Source organism: Polypterus senegalus, chromosome 1 (genome assembly GCF_016835505.1).
Source record: "Polypterus senegalus isolate Bchr_013 chromosome 1, ASM1683550v1, whole genome shotgun sequence".
Taxonomy (NCBI): Eukaryota; Metazoa; Chordata; class Cladistia; order Polypteriformes; family Polypteridae; genus Polypterus; species Polypterus senegalus.
In genome coordinates this window covers 254890323-254909793 of record NC_053154.1, presented here as the reverse complement: position 1 = coordinate 254909793, position 19471 = coordinate 254890323, and the positions used below count along the sequence as shown (strand labels likewise).

At 36.9% G+C, this 19471-nt stretch overlaps 1 protein-coding gene across 5 annotated transcripts in view; it reads right to left on the bottom strand.

Annotated features, from left to right (window-relative positions):
- Nucleotides 1–8910: 8910 nt before the first annotated feature.
- LOC120541024 (myoferlin-like) overlaps nucleotides 8911–19471 on the bottom strand; it is a 152689-nt gene continuing 142128 nt past the window's right edge. For all 5 annotated transcript variants that reach the window (XM_039772264.1, XM_039772294.1, XM_039772274.1 and 2 more), the window contains 8 exons: nucleotides 19227–19315; nucleotides 18505–18600; nucleotides 15229–15370; nucleotides 14733–14832; nucleotides 14452–14645; nucleotides 13719–13828; nucleotides 12295–12442; nucleotides 8911–9775 (listed from right to left, as the gene is read on the bottom strand). In XM_039772264.1, coding sequence (XP_039628198.1) covers nucleotides 9731–9775; nucleotides 12295–12442; nucleotides 13719–13828; nucleotides 14452–14645; nucleotides 14733–14832; nucleotides 15229–15370; nucleotides 18505–18600; nucleotides 19227–19315 — 924 coding nt within the window. In that variant the 3' untranslated portion in view covers nucleotides 8911–9730. The remainder of the gene's footprint in view (nucleotides 9776–12294; nucleotides 12443–13718; nucleotides 13829–14451; nucleotides 14646–14732; nucleotides 14833–15228; nucleotides 15371–18504; nucleotides 18601–19226; nucleotides 19316–19471) is intronic.

Below are 19471 nucleotides of genomic sequence, written 5' to 3'. Positions count from 1 at the left end.
TGATATAAGATTAGAAGGGGCACCTGCCAGCAGCGAGTTAGAATAATCGATGTGGGATGTGATAAAAGCATGGACAAGTTTCTCAGCATTAGAAAAAGAGAGGAAGGAGCGAACACGGGATATGTTACGGAGGTGAAAGTAAGAAAGTTTCTTAATGTGATTTATGTGGGTGAATTAAGAAAGGGAGGAATCAAAAATGACACCAAGATTCTTTGCAGTAGAGGCAGGTCTGATGAGATCACCGCCAAGATGGACTGGGAAGGAGCTCATTTTATTAAGTTGCATTTTAATCCCAATTTGCAGGAGTTCAGTTTTGTTGCAATTTGATTTCAAAGAGTTCTGCTCCATCCAGGTATTAATTTCACTGAGGCAGGTTGTGAGCTGAGAAAGCTCTGATGAAGTTCCACTTTTAACATTGAAATAGAGTTGAGTATCATCTGCATAAAAATGATAGCCCAGTTCATAGCGACAAATAATATGGTACAGAAGAGAAGAGGGCCGAGGACAGAGCCCTGAGGAACTCCTTGTGTGACTGGCGCTGAGCTGGATCTGCTGTTGCCAAGACTAACAAACTCTTGCCTATCAGTCAGATAGGACTTGAACGACTGGAGGGCAGTGCCAGAGATACCCAGCATGTTCTCCATTCTGGACAGTCTAACTTCCTGGGTTTCAGACCCAGACGCTCGCGCATTCCTCCCATTTCCACCTGGGGCTTCTTTCGGTAACACGTGTTTAATTCCTACATGCCGAAAGATGTGCTGCTTATGACAGCAAGCAATTTCAAATGGGTCCTGTCTATATATATGGGGCCCCAATTGACTGCCAGGGGCCTCATTTATAAAACTGCTTGTTATCAAGGGTGAAAATAAATGGACACAAAAAATGCGTAAATCAGATTTTAAAAAACGTACATTTCTACATAATCTACCCATTATTCCAATGAGCACATCTTATTGTCGAGCACATGCAGTGTCCCTGTTTATCCTCTACTATGCTGTGGCTGAATTTGATCACACACAAACACGTTTAATAATAATAATTCTTTACATTTATATAGTGCTGTTCTCAATACTCAAAGCGGGTGACAAAAAGCACGCAGGGATGGCTCGTGATCTCCTTACTGGACAGCAGCATCCCTCCCACTAAGCCAATCTACTCATAATACAAGTACCGGCACCTGATCATTTGGAGTTTTATTTGTATTACAAAGCTCCATAAATAAATAGTTTTAAATAAGATTTTTTAAAAGCCACGTTGGAGCAAAAAGGGAAATCATTATTATTATTTTTGTAAATCAATCAAAAATGTACCTATTTGTTTAATCAGACAAACAACAAATGTGATTTTTTTGTTGTGCCACAGAATTTTAGAAATTACTTTATGTGTGCCACGGATTGAAAAAGGTTGAAAATGACAGATTTAGAGGTGAGTAGTAACTGGGCACCACTACTGCTCATGGTATCTTTTGTGAGTTTAACATAAGGGATGAAGCCACCATGCCAAGCAGGCCTTGAAGTCACGTCTGGCACCAATTTAAAGATCTCCCTACAGCAGCATTTTTAGCCTACTCAGATAAATGAAACCTCCACCATCTTAGAAAGTAATTAGGGTGACTTTCATCTACTGATTTCTTTACAGCTACACAATAGTAGAAGAAGGCAGCTGGAAATGAATATGATATAAATTTCAAAGCAGAATGTTTGCCATGCACATGCCATGCACAAGTTTTAGTAGAACTTAGGTTACAGGACTGTTCTGACACTGCCATACAGAATAAGTCCCCTGATCTGTGTAACATAAGTCACACCATGTCTGAACAAATATGCATGTCCAAGAGATAAAATAAGAAAAAATAATTATAGAAGAATAAGCTCTAAAAACTAAATCTCACCTCACTCCCACACATGCACTAAATGGAGAGACTTTCTAGTTCTGGGGTTTTTTCTGTCTTTCTGAGGCATTTTCACTTGTCACAGGGGCTCTCCAATCTTGTAGAAACAGCAGAAGAGTTAATATTTAATTTCTGAGCTCTTATACTATTTTAATATGTGTAATCCCAGACACTATTCTGCATTTAAACATTCTTACATAAAGTCAAATGTTTCAAGGAAATAAATATTGTTTGAGCCTGCTCCCCTCCTCCCCTCTACCTGGTCTGGCCCATAGTAGACATCAAAGGAAGGCAGGACAAAGCCTTCTTGACATTTAATGTGGAGTTAATACTGTGGGGAACATGTTGGTTTAGTGTCAGATGGCCTAGTGTGTGGCATTGCTGTGTTATGAAACAACAAGTGCCACAAACTCAGCTGAGCAACAAGTCCAGCACAGTCTTGTGGAAATTTAAAACAAGATTTTTTTCAATACTTTGTATAATCCTTTTAGCTACAGTTATCAGATGTAAAGTTTATAAGTTGTTGTCATACATAAAATGCAAGATAAACAGTGTTATTGACTTATCTGCCTTCTATATTCTCATCCTCCACATGTTTGTTATGTCACTTGCCACCACTCTCATCCACTTTCCATCTCTCACTTTTCTCCATCCATTTGCATTACATGCACTTTATTGTTCTCTGTAGAAATGGCAATAATTTCTCTCTTATTGTGTTTGTACAAATCACTTCAGTTTTTTTCTGTCCAGCACCTTCTGACTCCCTCATGTATATAATATTCCAGGGTCTTGATATGTAGACATGCAAAACATCACGCTTTTATATATCCCCTATTGTATAATATATACACACATACAGTATCTCTCTCTCTCTACATATATATATATATATATATAAAATCCAAAGTCATCATAGTTCTCACATTTGCATGAATCCAAGAGACATGCAGCGGGCTGAAGGGGGGCGGAGGGTGGACCTCCTTACTCACACAATGGGGTGTGTATCTTACCTCTACTTAGCTAGCAAACGAGAGAACTACTTAACAGATTTAGACCGGATTTTTTTCTATAATTTGCTTGAACATTCCATTTGATTTTGCGACTTCTCTCATCGCGCTAAGAATAGTTTGCTTGCAGGAGTGATATATTTATGCTAATCCAAGACAGAGGCTGTGGGCCAAGGGGAGGGAGAAGTGTGACATAAGGAGTGGGGAGCTGGGCGGGGCCTCTTTACTGTACTTTTACACTAATACACGGGCAGAGCTGCGGGGCACGGCTAGTCTATACTAATAAAAGGCAAAGCCCTCACTGACTCACTCACTCACTCACTCACTCACTCACTCACTCACTCACTCACTCATCACTAATTCTCCAACTTCCCGTGTAGGTAGAAGGCTGAAATTTGGCAGGCTCATTCCTTACAGGTTACTTACAACAACAACATTTATTTATATAGCACATTTTCATACAAAAAGTAGCTCAAAGTGCTTTACATAATGAAGAAAAATAAAAGACAAAATAAGAAATTAAAATAAGACAACCTTAGTTAACATAGAAAAGGAGTAAGTTCCGATGGCCAGGGAGGACAGAAAAAAACAGAAAAAAAAACTCCAGACGGCTGAAACTAAAAAAATAAAATCTGCAGGGGTTCCGGGCCACGGGACCACCCAGTCCCCTCTGGGCATTCTACCTAACATAAATGAAATAGTCCTCTTTGTAGTTAGGGTTCTCACGGAGTCACTTGATGTTGATGGTCATACAGACTTCTGGCTTTTAATCCATCCATCATTGTTGGAACATCACGGTGCTTTCAGTAGATGCGCCACCACCAAAAGGATACTGGAAAAGGAAACTGAAGAGAGAGTAGGGGTTAGTACGGATTTTAGAGCCACCATGAATAGTTATTATAATGAGTTGGAGATATAGAGTATCAGGATTTTGAATACAGTGAAATTATGAGAAAGCCATGTTAAAATAATGTGTTTTCAGCAGTTTTTTAAAGTGCCCCACCATATCAGCCTGGCGAATTCCCATTGGCAGGCTATTCCAGATTTTAGGTGCATAACAGTAGAAGGCCGCCTCACCACTTTTAAGTTTTGTTTTTGTAATTCTAAGGAGACACTCATCTGAGGATCTGAGGTTACGATTTGGAATACAAGGTGTCAGACATTCCGATATATAAGTAGGGCTTACAAAAGTTAAGCAGGTTTCATTTCAAAATTCTATGCGTAACAGTCATAACTGAATCCTACTTACGTACATATATACGTCCATAGCCTGCGGCTCGGTCACTGTGTGAGGCGGAGTTGCATCCCCCATCCCCACACTTCCCACGTAGTTGGCTGCCTGTCTATATAAGGCCGTCCGTCGCTCCGGCCTCTACATTCCCTTCCTTGCTTCGCCACAGTATTCATGTCACTCACTCTTGATATCTGGAGAAACATTGTGTCTTATGTATTGAATGACTGGGACAGGTTCAAGGTGTGGACTGATGACAGAACAGGAGATAATTAGACTACACAGGAGCACTATAAGCGTGAAATGCTTAAGCCCTTCACCTATGGTTCTGCATGTGAGTTAATGGCTGCCGCTGAATTGTTCGGTTGTCGCTTTCAACTGTACCGAAATGGCCAAATATTTTACACCTGTGGAGAATCGCCAATGCCTCTTAAACATCTTAGATTCACAGGTGACGATTTGAGTAGTGGACACTTTGATGTTTATGAATGTTTAATCTCTCAAAAGCTGGACGTGATTTTATCGATGAAACCGGTTGTGTGCTTACAACGCTTGACAGATGCTGAATGTCTCTTCAACACAAGTCCTACAAATACTGTCGTAATTGAAACAAACCATGAAACTCAAACCGATTATGACAGCAGCAATCCAAGCTGTGAGAAAACAGTAAAAAGGAGGCATGTCAGACGTCGTGGTACATTTTCTGATACAGCTAGACGAAAACAACTTTGTGACGCTGCCGCCAAATCCACAAGTTCATAGACATGCTGTCGCTAAATACTCGCAGGCAAATCCACAAGTTAATACTGGGAATGCCTGTTAAACATCTTAGATTCACGAGTACCGATTTGGGTAGTGAACACTTCGATGAATGAAACCTGTCATCTTTACAACGGTTGACAAACACGGAATATAACTTGAACACAACACATCCTCCAAATACGAACCTGATTGAAAGAAATAATGATAATCAAATCCTTGATGACAGCAACACTCATAACAGTCACAAAACAATTACATTGACAATCATGTTGCGTTATTTTTAAAATGTTTCCTTTTCTTTTTCATAACTTCTTTAACACACTATTTCTCTGCTGCGAAGTGCGGGTATTTTGCTAGTATATAATAAAGGGCAAGAGAAGGTTCATTGTCCAGAATAGGTACTTTCATTTTTGGAGTTGTGATCTCTGAATTTTGACTAAAATACTCTTAATTTTTTTGGTCAGAGGCATAATGATGTCTGACCACATCTGATTTCCCCCGTTATCAAAATGGCAACCATTTGAAAAAACACATTTTCTTTTTCCTATTTCTACACATACTAACATTAATGAATGAAATCTTAGGGACACATAGCCAGACACCTTCAGAATCAATTAAGAGTACCCCCAAGTCCCTAACCCTTATAGGGCAGGGGATATGATTTTTTTTTTTTGTTCAGAACCATAAAGGTGTCCGACCCACATATCTATCTAGTATATAAAAAAATCCTGGGACGAGACGTGACTTTTTCAGAGAGACACTTTCACGTACCACGAGACAAGACTTTGTGCCAAGAGGTTTAACCACGCCCGGGGCCGGAAATAAAAGCCAAAGAGTAGATGACAAAGTAGAACATCGTAAAGAGTTTCAAAAATGTTGGTGCAATACACATACAGAGCATGATAGAGATTATGAAATAAAATATAATTCGAAAGTCTCAAAAAAATGATAGTAAAAATCGCTTTAGTGCAAACAAACGGAAATTATTACTCGGTGAAATAATGGAACAGCAAAAAGAGATTGAATATATTGTTTGGATTTAAACTTTAAGTCAGAGACTTGTAGATCGTCTAATTCGTGTTGCCATCAGGGAAAAGTAGTGTTTCTTTCCAATGAAGAGGCGTATCCGTGATAATTAAAAGATTTGTCGTTTGGTGAAAGTGAAATCCACATATGCAAGCGGCAGAGACGTGAACTGGCTGGTCCGTAGTGCAGGCCGAGGAGTTGGCGAGCGAAGCGAGCAGGGAGTGAAGTGAATATTAGTATTCTTAATAATTAATTTTTTTCCAACAAAAATTTTTAATTTACTTTTTTTTTTTCCCTGTTTTTAACAACTAAAATTTGCAAATATTTTTCTTAATATAGAAAAAAATATAAAGAAAAAGATTGTGTTACTACTTATCAAACTGCCAAAAAAATGAATGGTATGAATATTGAGTACCTATAGTAATGCATTTGTGTAGAAGGTAAAACCTTCCTTTGTCAGTCAGCTCATATATGTACGGAAGCGTATTAGTGCCATGGAGAAGAAAAAAAACATGGACTCATTGAAGAAGAAAAAAAAGAACATCGAGAAAAAAGTCTCGAAATTTCCACTTTAATCTCAAGTTATGATGGGGTTTGAGAACATCTAGTAAATGAAACATTGATTTTAAGATGAAGCTTACGACGTTCTACTTTAACAGCAAAATGAACTACAAGAATAAAGTCAAAATATCAACTTTAATCTTGACATAAGTGTCGAGATTAAAGTGGAAATGTTGAGAATAAAGTTGAGATGTTGACTTTATTCTCGACATACACTTTTATTTTCTTCATGGTGTCTGTATTTTTTTTCTTCTCCATGGCCCTAATACGCTTCTGTATATATGCGAAAGCTGAAGTGATCCAATTTTTTTGCCAGTGAGTATATATAAATGTAATAAAAACTAAATTATTTACATGTGTATGGTTAATATTTGCAAATAAAACAAGCATAAAACTCGTGGGTATCTTTCAAGTAGATCTCAAGATACAAAACATAGATGATCAAAGTCCAGATATTCCTTTTCAAGTTAACAACAATTTCTTACAAGAGTCACATTTGCTATGACAATTAACAAGTCACAAGAACAAACTCTTCATAAAAGTGGAATTTACTTACCTAATCCTGTCTTCTCACGTGGGCAACTGTATGTTGCTTTCTGAAGACCACCTTCATATGAAATGTCAAAATTCAAATTGAGAAAACTGCGATTCAAGGAAAAATAATATCAAGGAGCTCCAAAGTTTTTACTTAAAATGTTGTTTTGCCATGTAACTTTTAAAATTGAATAGAAAGAAATGTATTCTTAATTTCTTTATTTTCTAACAAGTGAATTCCTTATTACCTAATAAGAGGATGAGTGGTTGGTTTGGGAACATGTCTCTGAGGATTAAAATAAAAAACGCTTTCTGCACATGGTGTGGGCTAAACACTAGTGTATGTATATACATATATATTTTTTATATGATAAAGAGTAAACCAGTATGTGTCTTCAGCAAAAATGATCAGTAGGACCTGAGGTTGTTCATGCCTCATCAACTGACCACAGGGGACCCCCTAACAGGACATGAGGGGGCAAAGCTACTCCTTTCAAGAGAACTTTGAACAAATGGAGGTCGATAATAATAGGCATGTGGAGTGTTGTTTCATGCCATTTTGAGGTTGCTGAGCACAAACATGATAAAATGTTTGATGTCTGATTTGTTAGTGGTAGTGCTAACACTGTAACAGCCACTGCCAGAAGTTTCAAACACAAGCAGGTGGGGTATCGTTTTAGACTATTTCATGGTCATGGATTACAAATTTGACGTTACTTTAGATTTCTGCCCATTTACTAGGGATCTAGCCCTATGTGGCTATCTATCAGAGGGTGAATCATGACAAATTTCTATCACAATCAATCAAGAGTGTTTAGACTTTTAATATTTAAATTAAAACGCTCATTTTAATATTTCAAATATTTTTTACAAGTAATCTTTGTTTATTGTGTAGTTCTACTTCATGAAGTAATTCATTATGTTTCTTATGAACACCTGGAACATAACATCCAGAAACATCTTCCATGTACAAAGTACATTGACCCTTTACTAATACTGTTAAATGAGCAAGTATCTTGGGGGTCTTGTTCATGAGCATGCGAGGAGACATTTGCAAGATTGATGAGTAAATCATTGCAGCAGCAGATGTTTTACAAACGTTTTACTAGACCATAATGGTGAAGAAGCAGCTAAGTTTTCAGTTTGCTGGTTAGTCTATGTCCCCATCATCTCCTGTCGTCACAAATTCCGGATATAGAGTTAAAGAACACGTATACACAGCATTTGCAATGTTGCTGAGCTCCTTCTTTATGAGAGGTGTTTGGCAATGCTGGAGGACCTCAGATAAAGGAGCCTTCCTCAGAAGGAGTACAAGGCAAGACCTACTAGGAGAAGCCCCCGTCTGTATCTAAACTAACCTAATAGGATATGGGAATACTATGGTGTCTGAAAAAGTTGCTGAGGGTAGCGTGCCGTGGTGTGTCCAGCTCAGCATGTTCCCACCGTGACCCCCATCAGGATTAATGGATTAAAGGTGAATAACTAGTATCCATATAGATCATTACATTTTTCATCTTGGGGGGAGTTTGGTGGCAGTATTTAGTGTTGGTGCCTCAAAGCCCCAGGAGACCATTTTCAATTACCAGCCCAGTCACTGAGTTGCACTAATAATTTTGTGGGCTTCCTTCTAGGTGTGCTGGTTTCTTCCCTCATCCCAAACACGTGAAGATGAGGTCGATTAATGAATCTAAATTGGTCTGGTGTAAGTGAGCTCTTTTGCACCTCTCTGCCTTCTGAACAGAGTACCTGAGAAGAAATCCTGATGTTTGGGTCCATGTGGCAGGATGAGTGAGTTCACAAAAGAGATGGATATCAAAAGTGTTTTTATGAATATAGATGTATTCAGCCCCCAAAGAAGCAGTGGCAGAATCTCTTAGAAAAAGAACAAAAAGCACACATGGTAACAATAACATATTTATTAAATTGTGCATCTTTCAATGTAACTGTTACAGATTTTAACATCATGACAAAACAAGACATACAGCATTTATAAAAGTCTAATTAACATGAGTGTTCTTCAAACATCCATTCATTTTCTTTAAAATATTCTCTGATGTTTACAGAAGTCCAGATACATTCTGACAATATTACACTTACACATCACACCAAGTAACATTGTCCTGTCACCATTGCTGAAAAATTAAAAGCAAAAGGCTAAATGAAGACACAAGGAAACCCACAGGGTCAGCATTTATTTTTAATCATTTGACCTCAATGATATTGTAGAAATGTAATTTTATAAAACAGACAGAAACTCTACCTATAGTATTTGTTCAACCATAAATGTCATATCCAGAAGCATTCCTGATTTCACAGCATAAGATACTGTATCAGTTTCTTTGGCATTTTCTCCTTGTGGAATTTGTCCCTTCCAGATAGTTACGTTATTTATTCAACAATGGCTATATGGCTGTGATGAGGAAAAAACAGTAATAAAGTGCAGAACCGAACCAGTGCTTACCAACAAGTGAACGTGAAAGCAGAAATCTGTCTTTGTGATACTCCTGGTGGAGTACCCTTTAAACAAAAAAAAATGATAGACCTATAAAAATGTTATAACAAGTGTTTTAAAAATTGAGATAATTCAGTTACTGTGAGGGATAAGTATTGCAAAAAAAAACAAACAAAAAAAAAAAGTCACAGCACACCAGGAATGGAACAGTCAGTCGCCCCTCCAGCACAGCGGCTCTCAGTTTTCAAGTCTTTGTTTTTTCTTCATTATCTCTTAGGGAAGGGGTTTACAATTTTCATGGATATGTAGTTCTATAAATGGAACAAAAGGAACAGATATGATCAAAAATGCACTACTGACTACTAAGAAGTCTTTAGAGCTATGAGTTCATTCATTAAGTCATTTCAATATGCTATTCTTTACATGTAACAGTTTTCAAATTTTAACAAATACATTAATATTAAGATTGTGCTTAAGAATTATAATTATAGAAAAAATAAATTGAATAACATTTGTTCTTTTGACCATTAAAATATACATTCTACTTAGTAAATATGTGTTAATGTTTAGTTTACAATGATTTGCATACAAAGCTCAAAATAGCGTATAATGTGAGAAGATCAGGATATGAAAACATAAAATAGCCAAAAACATCATGACTCTTCATATAAAATACCCCTAATGATTCTGTACCAAAAATGTAATGTTTATTAAAAAACAGTGAACAATAACATCATTATGAAGAAGAGTTTTCATCCAAGCTAGTGAAAGCTGAAGACATTTCATTCAAGTTTTCGACCACTAGAGGTCACCATTCTGCATGACTCAAAGGTGACCAAATCTCTAGTTTTGTGCAGCTTAATCCTGACATGAGAATGTAACAGTGCTCTTAGAAATAATACTTTGTGAAAATATTTTCTCTTACGCAGTTAAAAAAACAAAAAAAAAATGAACAGTCTACATTTGCCTTCTAATAAACATAGTAGCATGCAAATAAGAATTTCTCTGTACACATGGCAACCAATAAACCTGTAAAAAAATAGCATATCAAACATAAATACATTTTTTCTTATGCGCTGCACCCGTGCGGGCCCTACGCGATAGTCATTTCCCCGATCTGCCACTTGCGATGAATTGTGCTGTGCTTTTGGATAAACATGAATATCAACTCTGTCTTTGATATCGCCATCTTTTGAAACTATTATCACTGACAATTTGTCACATGTTGGTGTATTATATATGCGCGTGTGATCTTTTTTGAAATCCAAGAAAACTTCTTTGTCCGTGTTTATCAGATAAATTTTGTGTAAAATGCGATACTTTTGGATGTATGGATTTGTATCCATTATTGGCTGTAGCATTTCTAATGCGTCTGATCGTTTAACTCTTTCAATTCAATGTTGCATCGCTTCTCCGTGATCATAAATATAAACCTGACTGAATTGTGGTTTCTTTGAAATTAAACTTGTAGTAGCTTTAATTGTTGCAGGACCACAGATTCTCAAAGCATATGGTCCTAAATCGTGTAAATCTATGTTTTGAGCATTGAATGATGTGAACGAGAACAGATTATTGTAGATTTGGATATTTTGCCTGTAGTGTCCATGGATTTCACTTTCACCAAATAACAAATCTTTAATTTCTCGCAGATACGCCTCTTCATTGGGAAGAAACACTACTTTTCCCTGACGGCAACACAAATTAGATGATCTACAAGTCTCCGACTTAAACTTTAAAGCTGAACAATATCTACATACTTCTGTCATATCGCCTATGTCCATATATTCAATCTCTTTTTGCTGTTCCGTTATTTCACCGAGTAATAATTTCCATTTGTTAGCGCTAATGCAATCTTTACTATCAGTTTTTTGAGACTTTCGAATTTTAGTACGTTCATAATCTCTAACCTGCTCTGCATGTGTATCGCGCCAACGTTTTTGAACCTCTTTACGACGTTCTACTTTGTCTTCAACTCTTTGTCTTTCATTTCCGCCTCTGCTTGGACCTGCTAGGTTTTCAGTTCCACTTGGTCCGGGCTGATTATTACTTTCCTTATTTTCTGAATTTGCACTGAGATTATTATTGTTCTTTTTTGAATTCTTTTCTCTCCAACCCTTTTTTGGGCCTCTTTTTGAAGCGCTGCCCTTTCCTCTTTGCTTAGTTGTTGGTCTTTCATCTAGAACGTATTAAATTATTGTCCAGAAAAGGAAACATTAAAGGAAACAAATAGATTGTATGTCTTGTATTAAAATGAGGAAAACGTAAAAATTTATAAGAGCTGAGTGCACAGGAACTGTGTTTGGCAATAGCATTCACACAAATGAGAGGTGAGTGCACCATAGTAATGGTTAAATCTCTTGGCACAACGTCTCGTCTCACGCGACTTGAAATTATCTCTGAAAAAGTCTCGTCTGAGGCTTTTCTTTTATAATAGAAAGATTAGTTCTTAATTGATGTGAATGTCATTTTTTTTGTTTTTATATTTTTTAAACTTGCTGTTTAATATGTATTTATAACAGCCCACGTATCACTTGTTCCTAGCCATCAGTTACAATTTTTAGGTTTAAACTACTAAAAGCTCTCATTCAGAAAATATTACATTAGTATACTAAATAATAATACCACAAATGCTGTTAAGTTATAAATGTTATACTAGGCACTTCTTTTATTCTTAATATACCGTTGTGAGCTGCATTTTTCATATCCAGTAGTTTCTGCACATTTGAAATAGCCATGTTTTAAGCATCTTGCATGCTGTGTAAAAATATCACCTTGACTTTATGAAAATATCATTCAACATATTTAAATAACAAAATCTGTAAACACTTACTGGTAGAGAGTACAATAATATTCCTAAGAAGAGCAATACTAGGAGCAAAATAATAAGGCCAATGAAGATCCACTTGAATCTACGCCACACAATGAATTTCATTGTCTTGCATGGATTTGTGAACCACAAAAAGGATGTGTCTGGCCGACTGAAAAAAAAGAAAAAACAAGGACTCTGGTTATTCATTTGTTTATTTGTTTTTACCTTGAAACATTAAAAACTAGGCTGATATAATGTATCTTCATGTTTGTTAATACAGCTTGTGGGAACACTCAAAAAGAACATTATCATCACTGAGAGAAAAAAAAATTTAACCGGTCAGGCACCTTAAAATATCTAATAAAAGAAACAGAAAAATAGAGTTAAAAAATGTTTTTTTTTTTTTTTTTACGGCACCACAGGATCATATTGCTATAACAAAGTGGTCTACCAATCAGGACAAACAGAAGGAGGGCTTCATCTCTTAAACATTACCTGCCACCAGTCAAATACTGTGCTGTGCCAACACAGGGCAGCGCTGCCAGTCTAACCTGCTTCTTTTCAAGGACCCTAGATACTACTGACTAGGGGTTAACCTCTAACAACTGCACGTTTAACATTTAAACTTGACAAACTGCTTGGCTGACCTGAAACTTTGGTAGGCATTTAATGTGCCATCCAGTTTCTGTGTGTAAAATGCAAGACATAGCGACACATATAAACTGAGTTTCTTTCCTGGAGCAAACCGCATTTGCAGATGGTGGGTTCTCATTTCTCAAATGCACTACCCAAGAATTAATACTTTAAGTGGAAATCTACAGAAACTGCAGGCAGCACATTAGTGCAAAGACTGTGTAAGATTGACTCATCTTGACTGCAACTTATGAAGTTCTTTAATAACAAGCAGTTTCAGTGTACTGAATATTACATTTTCTGTGCTGAAATGATTTCCCTTTTCTTACAAATGCCTCACTGTCCCAATTGTACCACCTAATGGCTTTCTAATGTCACTTTAATCACAGAGCTGAAATTCATTATAATGAAACATATCTATTTACTCTTTTCTTGATACCAACTTATTTTGTGGTGTGAGACAAGCAGAACCTCATTTCTGTTAATAAGCATTTCATTCTTAAACTGTATGTGAACCTTTTGGACAAATGATAGCACCTTTGCTTTCACAATGTTAAAATATGGACATTAGGGAAGAAAATAATATATGAAGCTGCGATGTTATAGTAGGGTTAATTAGAATATCGACCCCATTTAATTTAATCACTATTGTGAATTGGGTTATCATTTTTTTTTTTAAATAAAATTTGTTGCTCAAAATCAGCTTCTCCAAAACACTGTCAAAAGGATTACAGAACAAGCATCAAGTTTGAATTCTCACTGCACCAAATGAGAGGTTGGATATTAATGGCAATTCACTTGCTTCTACTTACTTTGGTGGGTCCAACTTTGGATTCATGTTGGGTTCGTCTCTCCCTTTCCCAGCGGGTCTTTCTTCAACCTCTTTCTCTCTGAGGATTTCCAGGGTCATCTCAACTTTTCCCTGGTTATACAGATAGAGTCAGCTTCATATCACTGCACTCACCAAAGATTTGTATGAAGGGGTTTGGTTAAGATGAATGTCTAGTTACAGAGTTAAGCTCTCATACAGTCTATTTTGCTAAAACACAAGAGCCATAACAGGAAAGATCACTCTGGAAAATGTAGTACTTGAGTTTTAGCACAGAGTAACACACAACTGGGAGACATATAATGGAGTTGGGACAACTGGGTAAAGAACCCAAATTCATTAAGGTCCTACAAGAAGAAGATAAGCTGACTATTTTTTCCAGGATAAAGAGAAAAGTCAACATGTCACATATATAACTGCTAACTAAAGACAATAAAAATCTAATTCCAAAATCAAAATGATGTAAAGTTTAACAAAGGAGTCAAGCTTTGCCTAGGAACAACTTCATTATCCTTTATCTTTTTATTGCTTATTATTTTCTTTTAAAATGAGCAAAGTCATAGTGTGCTAGAAAACATTTTGACAAGCACTAAGGGAAAAATATCATTTTGTTCATGACCTCTTTCTTTTTTGTCATTTAAAAAACCATCTGGACAGGTTCTGGTACTCTCTGCAATGGAACTTCAACCTATAATACAGTATGTTATACTACTTACAGCTAAAACGTGTTTGCCATTGTCCTCTCTGACACAAGGCCACCAGCCCCTTACAGTTTTCTGTGAAAACAGACATGATGTGTGCGAAGGTTTTGAAGAGGTAGAGCCTTTGGTCTCTGGAATCATTTTCAAATTACATGTTGCTGAGGTTTTGGCAGGGGGTATTAAGTGGCGTAAGTCCAACTCCAGTGTCCCTGTAGTTTAAAACAACAAATGCAGGGTTTGTTTCAAATATATTTTTAGACCATTTTTCATTAGGGAAAAAAGTAAACTTTGCTAACCTAAGTAATCATCCAATGAGAACTTGTCATTGTCCCAGACTTGTACGATAAGCTTTGGAGGTATCCTAAATTCAGTCTTGTCAAGACTCCAGAAGTGTTCCTGTAAATGATCAGATCAGCATTACATTTTTTTCCTCTTTCGGCTTAGAAACTCAAAATTAAACATTAAAATGTGTACTGTATGTTATATTTAATGCTTACCACTACATGTATTTTAGTACCCAAAATACAAAATTTATGTTACTGTATCACTTCCTTCAAAATATTATTAGGTTGTAGATATTTCAGATCAGTGCAGTATTATAATTACATGACTCCTCCTGACAGCTACATTTATATACTTCTACCTTTACGCAATTACAGAGAGCAGAAATGCAACAGAGTTCATGTAAATGGCCAGAAATACTGACATACGTAGAAGTCCAGAAGTTCAACATGTTCAGTTAGTTCAATATAAAATGAATAAAGGATTGAAAAAATTCAAATAAAAACTAACTTTTTTAGAAATGAGACATAGCTGTTCAGCTGGCAGGTAGTCGAAGGGGAAAACAAATCTCCAGTTGAAATTACCATCGCCATCAAGTGACCGGTAATGAACATCAGTTTTCTGTTTTTGCTCCTCAATGCCTGGCATCCATCTAGAAAGAAATAAACGGTAATCTTCAAAGACCAGCAACAACGACAGGGCAACACTGGCAGCAGAGCTACAAGAGACTACTTTAACTGAAAATACCATTAGTCATGCTCTACAGTTATTTCTGATTATTTTAGAGAGTCTGTGATATTTTCAATTACATTTTCCTGTGTTTAGTTTGTTATGGATGTAAAACTGCTGGAGGACATATAATACAAGGCACAATATTACTGAAGAGCGAGGGGCTCCAGTAACCCGTCTAAATAAAACACTATTTTGTTTTTACAGTAAAGAATTTCACTTGTCCAAATTAACCACTCTAAATATAAATCTTTCTTTGCCCCATCAAATCCAATAAGTCAACCCCAGCCACTTTTAAAATTTTGGTTTCTGGATTGCATATTCAACTTGTACCACCTGGAGAAATGAACCAATATGATTTTTTAATTTTTTTTTTAAAAACAAACAAGAATTATTCTCATTGGTCACAGCCTAAAAATGCAGCAGCCTACTACTTCTGATTTTTTCCATTGCAAGTGTTCGCTATTCCTAAATAAAGCTATTTATGTAAAGCTGAGCCAGACTAGAATACTTAATAAAATTACAATAGGAAAAAAAGTCAATGTACAGTAATTCCGCCTCGATCGCGGGGGTTGCGTTCCAGAACCCCCCCGACCCCCACCCGCGATAGGTGAAAATCTGCGAAGTAGAAACCATATGTTTGTATGGTTATTTTTATATATTTTAAGCCCTTATAAACTCTCCCACCCTGTTAACATTATTAGAGCCCTCTAGACATGAAATAACACCCTTTAGTCAAACGTTTAAACTGTGCTCCATTACAAGACAGAGATGACAGTTCTTTCTCACAATTAAAAAAATGCAAACATATCTTATCTTTAAAGGAGCGCCGTCAGGAGCAGAGAATGTCAGAGAGAGCGCTTGCTAAGAAAAGCAAACAATCAAAAAATCAATACGTGCTTTTAAGTATACAGAAGCACCGCGATAAAGCGGCATTTTGTAGAGGAGCGTCCGTGTCCTCTGTGCAAACAGCCCCTCTGCTCACACCCCCTCCGTCAGGCAGAGAGAGTGAGAAAGATAGAGAGAAGCAAACAAGCACCGCGCAGGAAACATATCTTATAGCATTGATGAGTTTTAGTTAATATGTAATACATGCTCTTATTGGGTAGCTTCTAAGCCAACCGCCAATAGCATCCCTTGTATGAAATCAACTGGGCAATCAAACTGAGGAAGCATGTAACCTAAATTAAAAGACCCATTGTAAGCAGAAAGCGGCGAACCAGCGAAAAATCTGTGATATATATTTAGATGTGCTTACATTTAAAATCCGCGATAGAGTGAAGTTGCGAAAGTCGAAGCGCGATATAGCGAGGGATCACTGTAATTAAGTTTTAGTATTTTTACATTCAGGAGTAAAGCACAATTCAGGATTAGCAAGTTATTGACTGATTAAGGAAAATAGGGAAAGATAAGAAAAAAAGTTAAATTATTAACTATCCTTTTGAAATACTGAAGATAGTCTATAAAGGAATAATCAAGTCATTCCAAAACAGTTTTCGGATTAATAAAATCATCTATTTGCTAATCCAAATTTAGGTTATTAAACATGCAGCATATTGTGCACAATTGTTACATAACTTAATAATGCACTACACAGTTCAAGATAATAAGCTGACTTCATAACCACAAATCAAGGTGCACATCTAACACTTGGGAATTCAGTTTCACAACACAAACATTTAGCATCCAGAATTTTGTTAAAATCCCTTGTTCTTGAGTGGCACTGCATTCATACACAGTAGTTTTAAGTTACTAAGTGGTAAGCTGTCAGCTACTGATAAACAAAAGTGATTCAAGTGAAATTTAATTTGTAGCCATTAAAACAAGAAAAAGGGTATTACATTTTAGTCCAGAAGTGTTTTAATGCATTAATTCCATGTGTCTGCTCCACATTTATTATTTAAACAAAGATATATAGTAATGGTGAAACAATACAATTATGTTGAACCGTCAGACACATTCTGTGGTTTTTCTGGTAGTATGACTGCCATTTTCTCCAGTCAGGGTGACAATCTTTGTGATTGCAATCCTAAAGATGCATCAGTTACAGAAATTAAATGCATATCTTTAACCTCATCAGCAGGAATCAAGAAACTGGAAAGAGTGGAGTTGTTAGGTAAGCAGGGAACGAGTACACAGTAATGTGCATGATGGGGCATTTTAGAAAATATCACCATGTCATAATTTTACAGCCGGCACTTCCGCCACACGGGGGCGTGTCGGTGGGATATTGCCAGGGAGCACCTGGAGCACATCCGGGTGTGGATAAAAGGGGCCGCCTCCCTTCGTTCGAGGCTGGAGTTGGGAGAGAAGAAGGGACAAGGTCTGGAAGGAGACGTGGAGATGGCCTGAAGAGTGAAGGCATTGTGTTGTGTTGGCCAGGACTTTGGGGACTCTAGGGGTTTGTGAGCACTTCAGACTGTAAATAGAATGTTTAATAAACGTGCGTGGGGTGATTCAAACGTGTCTGCCTGTCTGTGTCTGGGTCATAGCCCACAAAATATAAACAAAACAAAAAAAAAACACTGTGCTCCTTCACAGGCATAAACAGAATTTAAACTTTTGTTGATGCTCTCTTATCTCTCACTCCCAACTTCTTTTTATTTGTCCTGCTAACGTGAAGCTAACGTTTTCAATTTTTCTGCTTAAATTCAGCCAGTTATTTACACATGGCTACTTGAAAAGAAATGACAGCAAACTGAGCAGTTATCGGCGCATTAGCAAGGATCTGCGTAGCACCTTGAGAATCGTACCATTTTGTGCTGAAGTTATGCATTTCTGCCAGTTCAAAGCTGATCAAGATCATTTTTAAAATGTTCATCATTTACCAATGTCTTCAAATAGTTGTGTACCTTAAGGGATATTCCTCAAAATGCTTGATCAAGTAATTAGTGCAAGACATAATGGAGTACAAACTGACATTCTGCTATAAATACAAACTGCCCCCACAGCTTTTAAAACAAAATACTGTCTAAAAAGGAAACTCTGTGGTGGGAGAAAATGTGATAAAGATGCTGAAAACTTTCTGGGAAATAAAAAAGAGTCCGGTTTCATTACCCTTTCACATAAATGTCACTCATTTTTTCTCCAGTAATGCTGGTTTCATCCAGAATAACATCTGATGTGTTCCAAATAATAACACGTAGGACATATCTGCATTAAAAAGAAGGGGGGAAAAAAGGCGCAACCATTATGCAAAAGGAAAAAACTGAAAAATGAAAAATTCACAAAAAGATTTTATATAGGCGAGAAAAACAGTAAAAGAACATTATTGGCCATTATGAATTCTCTGATCAAAGTCAAAAACAGAGTACGCTGAAAAATTATACTGTTGTTTTCATCCTTCTGTATATAATTAAAGTAGTGAACCTTGCTGACTGGCAAAGAAGCTACCAGGTCAAGGGCATCACCACTGTGGCATGCAGAATTGCCAAAGGATACCTCCACAGGAAAGAAAGTCAGAGAAGCACACTGACAGTCAGAGTGCACTCCTACATATTAGAGGTTGATGGCATTGGCCATTAGGAGGTAACAAATTCAGTTCACAGGATTGGTGCCCCTGAAGTGAAACCCTAAAATGCATCAGTCAGTTACATAAATATTAGCCTTGCCCATTCTGGGAACTGCATACACAGACACATGATCCATTGATGCCCTCCTGCTTTACATAATGTCTGCCTACAGTATAAGACACTGTCACTGACTTAGTAGTCAATTACTTGGTTAGCTAAAGGCTCAGTCTACATGAATGCATACGGTTGTACATATTTTTGGCTTACTTTTTAGGTTTTCGTGTAGTGATATCGAATGGAGGGCCAGGAACTCCAAGGCTCTTGGGGAACACGTCAACCCACATCTGAAGTTTTCCCTAGTAATCAACAGGAACATAACAATAACAAAATACAACATTGAGGCACAAATAGATTTTTACTTCACACGAGCTGACATATTTTCTAAAAGCATCACCTAATTTCAGGGGGTCGTCTGGACTGATATTAGAAAGTATGTTGTATTTTCTTACTCA